We start from the raw sequence: 8434 nt of genomic DNA, 5'->3' as shown, positions 1-8434 counted from the left end.
ACGAGACTCCATGTGTACCAGTCTCCCTTGTCTCTGAAGGATAGAGAAAATGAACAGACAGACAGACAATCGGATGTTTGAGTAGACATCTCCTTTCAATTTTCAACTTTACCACCGCTTCTGAAATGTACCATTGTTTTTACGAATATCCCCAACAACAGCAATCGTGGAATTTGGTAATAAATGACTTGCCTCGACTCAAGTGTGTTGTTTACAAAATAGCTGGCACCCCAAAGACATAAAACAACGTGACAAACACCACCCAAAGTTTTTATCTCATCAATTTTGTCTCTTTATTAAAGCACAACATACTAGTGAAGTCTATATCAGACAGTGAGTCCTTTCAGATATTCTACGTATTATACTCACTCGTAATAAAAGACTGGAGGAACGGCAAGAGGAGATTCATCACCAAGCACTGCAATTTCACCAATAATGTATCAATGTGATTAGATAAAGTAAGCCTACTATATGCCATCATCTATTATACTATACGAGTCATGTTCTCCTCCAAATTCATAATCAGCCAAAAAGCAACACTGGAAAATAATGAAGCACAAAAGGTCTCCCGTCTCAAATTTCCGACCATCTTCGTAAAACTAGAGATATCAATCGTTGATTTGCACAGTTCGCATCCATGTTGTAATATCAATGAGTTACGCAAAAGCGTCAAGACGTTGGTGACCTGTCTTTCCTCTGCCACCCCTCAGGTTTGACAAGGGCCGAAACATGAAACTCCCAGTAGGCTTTTCAGACGGCTCTAGATAAGATTCAGCTTTGTCTGAGCATAGAAAAACGTCAATGGCCCAGCTGCCGCCACAAAGCTCAGTCGGCTGGCCCTGGCAAGGCTTTCCACATTGAGCTTCGGGAAGTCGCACTGCATCATCTCGAATAGAGGACCCGCACCAACACTCTCTCCCATTCTCTGTTCCAGCAAGCTTGTATCCACCAGAGACACAGTGATCAATGCATTCTTCGGATGACACATCTCCTTGTAGATAGTCAACGGGCTTGGCGCCAAGCAGGATTCGAGATATTGCATCTTGAAAACATCCCAGATGGCTCCAACCTACCGGAAGGTCATCATCTTTGGGCGTCTTTGTTGGAGTTGCACCGCTACTTTGGCTTGGGCTTCCTGTTTCTTTGGATGAATGCTTCGACGTTGGACTGGATGTTTCTGTCAGTTCGCAGAACCAGCCTTCTGAACAATGGTAGCACGGCCATCCAAGCCCACACGGTACAACTTGGGCTAGTGTCTCCTGTGGAGGGCAGAACCATCCATCAAGGCATTCGTCACATTTGAAGCCCCTTCCAGGACAAGGTCCTATCGAAGGATCAGGTGGTTGGTGGACACTTGGACTTTCAGCCCCGTCACAAGATGGGCAAGTTGGACATCCTTCGTTTTCTCCATCTGTGGACGCTGGATTGCCTGTTTTGGTGGGTTTGTCGGTTGTTGGAGTAGATGGCGGGGTTGGGTCCGGGGGCGATGCTTGATTCTTCGAGGACAGATAAGGCGTAGGGGCTGCAGGTGTGGTTATGTCTTCGGGATCGGAAGTTTTGGTTGGTGATTCAGGCAAACCAGAGGTAGCTAGTGTTGTGATTTGACTGGCTGAAGTAAGAGACCCGGTTTCAACCTCATCACAAGGTATTACTTCCTCAAAAGAAGTTCCATCCATGACCTGATCAACAGCGCAAAGAGGCTTGTCCAAGTAGTCAGCGACAGCGCTCACAATCAAAGCTAGTTGATTGACAACTGCTAGAAGAGCCGGATCAGTGATATCTTCCAAAGCTCTGCTGAGGTCATTGATGACCGTTGTTCCTTGTTCAAGGACCTTGTTCAAGGTTTCTACCATATCTAGCGTGCTCATAGGAGGCTCCGGAGGTAGAGGTTGGTTCATGGCCTTGGCAACAGCAGGTATGACAAGTGGGAGTAAATCGGAAGCTGAAACAGAAGCTTCGGTTGCTACCTTTGGTATGGCTGCAGCAACAGCGGACGAATCCACATGAAGAGCATCCAGAACAGTATCTGTGAGCTTGGCAGCTGCTGCGGGGTCGATGCCTGATATTTCCGCAACGATTCGTGACAATTCTCCCAGAAAGGAAGGATTAGTGGAAGAGTCGGTTGGAAGCTTCTCTGTGGCTGCTCTTGCGTTGTGGATCCGTAGTGTCAAGCTGTCTCCCAAGAAGCCGCCGAGAGACCCAACCGCAGGCGTTGGCAGATTGTGTGTAGAGCTTGAACGAGATGTCTGCAGAAAGGAAGGAAGCGAAGAAACTTCCGAGAGATCCAATGCGTTTGACTGACCCCCAATCATATCGGACAAACCGTTTTTCTGACGATGTTTCGCCGCGGAGGCTGAGGGTTGACCCGATTCCATGAAAGCCTCTTTTACCGCATCTGCCAATGTTTCCAGCAGTGAATCGGCATTGCTAAGAGAAGCTTTTGATTCGCTCATTCCTGTCGGTTCAGGCATACTGCTTAAAGCTGTGGCAGCCTCTGTCACACGGATTGATATAGATAACGAGGCAGCGGAGTCTTGATTTGTAGTGTGCGCTGCAGGTGAAGTTCTGGTGGCTGAAGTATCGACTGCCTTTTGGCTAGGTATTTAGCACACGAGTGCCCCAAAGTCACTATCAAATAGATAGTTGGTGCGAAGTAGGACTGGGAACACCCTTACCTCTCGAAACATGCCTCCCAGATATCCGCCCAGCTGAAATTGACGCCCAGCGAGAGCCCGTCGTTCAAACTTCGCCGTTTCGATTGTAGCAACTCTGATAAAGCAGATTAAAGAAAGGGTGAAGAACAGCAAGCTTGCAATTATCAGGCCTCGTCGGTGGATAAGTAGCAGCCTTCGCGGCGGCCACTTGAGACCGCTGCCTTGGAGTTGTTGATTCGCCATTTCTTGAGACGCCGTTGTGATGAATCGGTTCAAAGAGTAGTAGAATGCTTCCAAAAGAGCAACCAAGAAAGAGGACTCCAAAAAGAAGCTCTAAAATTGTCGTCGTAGTGGAACGCAGATCAAGTGAACTGTAGAGGGTAGGGCTAGAGGTAGAGGAGAGAAGTGCCATGAAAGAGAAAGGACACGAGGAATAGATGAGGATCGCTAGCATCTGGTAGCTCTTTCTTATTCGGGGCAGAAGATTCCATTTGAGACGAATTTGTCTGGTGAAAACACACGCCAAATGAGAAAATAGAGGCTCTAGAGAAGGAACAATGAAGACTGGGAGCTCGTAGCGCACCTCGTTGTTGCGTTTCTTGTCCATGTAAACCCAGTGCATCTTTGTTCGGTCAAGACTGGTCGGAAAAATGCCTGCTGACTATCTATTCTAGTAGTCCAAGGCAGAATTTAACCTCTAATCAGGAGATTCCCATATAACGTTGCTCTGGTTGGCGCACGTATCTGATTCAAGGACTATAGGTAGACATCATTGCCTCTACTACTCGACGCCTTGGCGTTTTCTAGAATACGATACTCTTTCCCGTTGAAGGAGACTGAGATGCGAGGAGGCGGCAGTATTGTGATATATTTCATGTTGATATGAGGCTATCCAGATAGCATCAGCAGGTAAGAATTACTACTAGTAGTACCTCTGTAGATATGAAAACCAGACCAAGATGTGAATGTCTTCAGCTGGATCGACAGACACAAGCACCTGCTTAGCGGCGTCGACCCTGCGCCACATTGCTCTTATAGGCGGCTGAAAGTGCCCTGACCGCTGACAAGGCGCCGCTGGGGTCGAGTTTTCGGTGGGGTGGAGGGGCAGCCGTGCATGGGCCGCTGCTTAATTCGCCAGTTCAAAAAAATTTCTGGACGAGGCTGGCACTTTTTTTTTCTGCAGCATCATTTTTGTCTTGCGCAGCTTGGGCGGATTTCGGTGTCGGAAAACGCGTCAGAAGCTGCAAGTTGATTCAATCGCCCTGGAAAGACGACGGCGAATTGGACCTGTCGCTACCATGGATATCCACCGCTGCCGGTTTGTGCCCTACAAGCCCTCGGCCGTCAATGCGGTAGCCTTCTCGCACCCCAAGACCAAGTCCGCAAAGCAAGGCTCTGTGGCGCGGCTGGCCGTTGGGCGAGCAAACGGCGATATTGAGATATGGAACCCTTCAAGCGGTGCATGGCACCAAGAGCTTGTCATTCGTGGCGGCCGGGATCGCAGCATTGATGGCCTTGTCTGGGTCAACGAGCCGGATCAGGACCTTGGCGATGGCAAGATTGCCGTGGGCAAGTCGCGCCTCTTCAGCATTGGATACACGTCCACGGTGACCGAGTGGGATCTCGAAAAAGGAAAACCCAAGCGACATGCGAGCGGGCAGCACGGCGACATTTGGTGCCTCGCCGTCCAGCCTCCAGCCCTGAGCGGTGCCTCGGATGATCTTCACTCCAACAAGCTGATTGCTGGAACGATTGATGGCGAGCTGGCCATGTACTCGATCGAGGATGATGACCTCCGCTTCCAACGAGTTGTTGTTCGATCCCCCCGCGAAGAAGGCGCAGATGGTCAGCATCACGTTCCAGTCACGCAAGATTGCTGTTGTGGGCTGCTCGGATAGCACCATTCGAATCTACGATGTTACAAAGGGACACATGCTCCGCCATATGACGCTGGGCGCGGATCTGGCTGGAGGCGCGAAAGATATCATTGTGTGGTCGGTCAAGTGCCTGCCCAACGGTAATATTGTGTCGGCCGACTCAACAGGCCAAGTCTGCATCTGGGATGGCAGGACCTACACTCAATCTCAGAGACTGCAGAGCCACAAACAGGATGTCCTCAGTCTCGCGATTAGCGCTGATGGATCGGCAATTATCAGCGGTGGAATGGACCGCCGTACCGTTCTCTACAAGCAGAATGCTGGACCAGGCAACCGCTGGTCCAAGGTTTGGGGACGAAGATATCACGACCACGATGTCAAGACCATAGCATCATTTGAGAATGGCCGCACAAGCGTCGTGGTAACTGGAGGTGAGATGACTTTATCCAAAAAAAACTCATCTTGGTAGATGGGGACTTGCTAACATTTGATTAAGGACCCGATTCAAACCTCATGTTGGTTCCTCTGAGAGAAATGGGCCGCGAAAACCACCGAACGATTAGCAATCTTCCACAGCAGCCGCCCATCTTGAGCGCACAAAAGGCCAGATTTATTACTAGCTGGTGGGATAGAGAAGTTCACATCTGGGCTCTGCGGAAACCCGCTACAGAAATATTCAACCAGACTGGAGAGGAAGAAGAAGACGACGTTGACATCAACAAGAATCGCAAACTCCTCAAGACAATTGTAGTCAAGGGCGATTCCAATATCAGCTCTGCTACAATAAACCCAGAGGGAACCCTACTCATTGTATCTACATCAATAGACATCAAAGCCTTCCGGCTGGAGCACCAGGACCCTGTCAAACCCTCCGACGTCAAGCTATCCGCCATTGAGCTCCCAGAGAAGCTGAAAATCGCTGGAGCCACACAGGTGCAGCTATCACCTGATGGCAAATGGCTGTGCGCTCTCAAAGAGGGCTCTCGTGTTATCATGGCTAGTCTCGAAGAGACTGACGGGCCTCTGCAATTTACCACCGCCTTGCAGCGACTTCCCCGCCTCCGGCGCCATATTCCACGATACGTCAAGAATGGAGGATTGGGAAGCTACGAAAGGAATATTACTCACATCTCATTCACCGCTGACTCAAAGATGGTTGCGGTAGCCGATATTGCTGGTTACATCGACACCTGGGTATTACGTGGCCCGGACGAGAATCTGCAGGACAAGATCGAAGCGGATGGGGAAAATGACGCGGCACCATCATCTGAGAGCGAAAGCGACAGCGATAGTGACCAGTCGGATGACGAAGAGAGCCCAGCTAGCAGCGTCAAAGCCCGTTGGATTCGCAATCCAAGCGCAAACCAGCTGCCCAAGCTCCCATCGGCCCCCGTCGTTCTGTCATTCTCGGGATTTGTACCCAGTGACGAGACGAGCGGAGTGGATGCTGTCAAAGACTACACCCTCGCGGTGGTTACAGCCTCGTGGAACGTGTTGACTTTCCATCCTCTGCAAGGCCTGCTCACACCATGGTCACGCAGACACCCCCGGAAAGCCCTTCCAGCGGCCGTCCAAGACCTCCTCGACTTGGCTAAAGGTGCCATGTGGCAGGGATCCCGCCTTTGGATCTACGGTATTTCGTTTCTGCTGATGCTTGACATTGCTCAGGACTTGCCGAAACCTGTCTCGGAGAGTGATGCTGTCGTCAGCCAAGGAGCTCAGCCCGGCATGAAGCGCAAGCGAACCGGCCACGCCAGCGGTGCTGGAGGCAAGATGACCCATGAAAACCTCGCACCACACCGTATCGGCAAATATGTAGACGGACAGTGGGTGAATATCGACGTGGATACTGCTTCTCCCCACGAAGATGGCAGTGACAGTGACGACGACATGCCTGACGCTCCCGAGGGCGACTTGGCGCAACTTCGCAATCCCAGCGGTAACAGCAACAGCGCAGGGGATATTGAAACCGAGACTGACCGCAAGAGCTGGTGGATAACCTACAAGTACCGCCCCGTCCTTGGTATCGTATCCCTCAACGCGGCGGACCAGCCTTTGGAGGTCGCACTAGTGGAGAGACCAACATGGGATGTGGAGAAGCCCGAGAGATATTATGCTGGAGAGGAATGGGAGAGGTGAAAAAATTTCTCATCTTTTCTTGTATTGGTAGGAGGATGTTGCGGATAAAAAAAAATGGAAGATGGCCGAGCAATGTGGCTGGCGGAAGGATTTCTTTTTGGGTACTGCGTACATATAAGAGTGGTTTTAGAGCTGAGTATTATCTATCTGGCTGATATTTACAAAAGTGCCAGCTGCGGCCTGTAGCATATAGGAAGGAGTTGAAATGATAATTTACTGTTGTCACAAAGACTTGCCTCTCTCTTCCAGAAATGAGTTGTTACGTACTTGGAGAGTAATAAGCATGTGAACTCGGTCTGGTGGAGCTGTTTTAGAGTGTTGGGTATTAATGGATAAACGCTTCCTTTTGCACAAACGAGCATTTTGAAACATAAAAACTTACGAATATGTCTATAGACATGTTATTGAAACATGACTAGCAACATGGGATGAGATTATCATTAATATTGGCGGAGTAGCTGCGGAGTGTTTCCACGCGCAAAAACCTCTTTTTGCATGGCATACAGGAGCAAGAAAAGCACTAGCCACATGAACACGTCACAACGAGAGATTTTGACAAATACGCGGGCTTAAACGAAATGGGGAAACATTATAGAGACGCTACATGCCCTTGGGGGTTTAATTTGATCCTAGACAAAATACGTACGTTTCTGCGAGTGAGACGACGACGACTACGACATCTGGGTAAGGCAGGGGGGGGGGGGGGCCGAGAGATCCAGTTTAACGCGCGTCCCTTTTATTATTTTTCTCTTGTCCCACGCCCATGGCCAAGGCTGTTCTAGCCCTTTGGTAGCCTTGTCATGTGTAATGTAATGGGTACGACTGCATGTGCTCTAATTTATGCTAGTTGAGCGGGCTGGTGGTGCCTTGAAAGGGCCGTCGAGGTAGGGCGTCATACGAGCGAAAGAGTGTGGAGCGTTGGGTATTAAACGACGTCTCGTGGACTGGGCAAACGCGGAACATTTATTTATTGTAATGGGGTTTCGGGCTTCCTGAGTTAGTTTGTGATATGGTGGAGTTTGATTAAACGTCGTGTCGATATCATGGGCATGTCTGAGATGCGGTATATGTGATGGTCGTTGAGGACAGCTGGAGTAGGCGTATTCGAGTCGTACTGCACAGTACTAATCCCAGTAGCACATCCATCTGGATGTCTTAAATCAGCAGGTCGCAAAATCCCGTTTGCAAAGAGGGTGCAGGAGCTTAGGTTGTGAGCCATCGTAGCCGGGCATGTCAGCGTTTGTATGTACGAATACATCTGTGTGCCATATTAGTAACCTTCCCCCCATCCAAGGACCTTATTAAAGTCCGGTATGTAGGCTTTGAAAGAAAGAAGAGGGTGGTTCTAGTTTGGTTTTGGGTCGTCAAGCTTTTCGACGGAGTGGCTTCAATAGGAAGAAAGGGCCTCTTCACGTGCGTTGACGGCATCGAGACGGGATCTAAGCCGCACAGCTACAAGGCAGCTTTGGAAGAATGACTCCCAGCTATTCTGTGAAAGCCTTCTGCCTTGCATGTAGTTTTCGGCCTGGTACCGAACACAGACCTCTACCAAATCGTATAGAGATCCCGCCAGTTTGGGGCATATACTCGCCCAGCACTCCGCGACTTTATGTCTCTGCAAATCGAGCCTTGGCGGTACTCCCCACCACTTATAAAGGGGGTCCATTCAAGCATTTCTTTGAGAATTACCAGCAGCAAAGACTATTAACAGACTGCCTGTGTAGCTGGTTTCTGTTTGCCAATTTGTTTCTGAAAGCGTGCAGT

The 8434-nt window shown here is 49.7% G+C and overlaps 2 protein-coding genes across 2 annotated transcripts; one reads left to right on the top strand and one right to left on the bottom strand.

Annotated features, from left to right (window-relative positions):
* Positions 1 to 494: 494 nt before the first annotated feature.
* TrAtP1_006640 (uncharacterized protein) lies at positions 495 to 3628 on the bottom strand. The gene is made up of 2 exons (XM_066113210.1): positions 2676 to 3628; positions 495 to 2588 (listed from the first exon to the last, which is right to left on the bottom strand). The coding sequence occupies exons 1-2, from the start codon at positions 2895 to 2897 to the stop codon at positions 657 to 659; spliced, it is 2154 nt and encodes a 717-aa protein (XP_065969296.1). The 5' UTR covers positions 2898 to 3628; the 3' UTR covers positions 495 to 656.
* A 185-nt stretch (positions 3629 to 3813) lies between these two features.
* TrAtP1_006639 (uncharacterized protein) lies at positions 3814 to 6896 on the top strand. The gene is made up of 2 exons (XM_014082512.2): positions 3814 to 4962; positions 5028 to 6896. Exons 1-2 carry the CDS (start codon positions 4410 to 4412, stop codon positions 6668 to 6670), a joined length of 2196 nt encoding a protein of 731 aa, XP_013937987.2. The 5' UTR covers positions 3814 to 4409; the 3' UTR covers positions 6671 to 6896.
* Positions 6897 to 8434: the final 1538 nt, after the last annotated feature.

Source organism: Trichoderma atroviride, chromosome 3 (genome assembly GCF_020647795.1).
Source record: "Trichoderma atroviride chromosome 3, complete sequence".
NCBI classification, from domain to species: Eukaryota; Fungi; Ascomycota; class Sordariomycetes; order Hypocreales; family Hypocreaceae; genus Trichoderma; species Trichoderma atroviride.
This window is presented reverse-complemented; position numbering and strand designations above follow the sequence as displayed.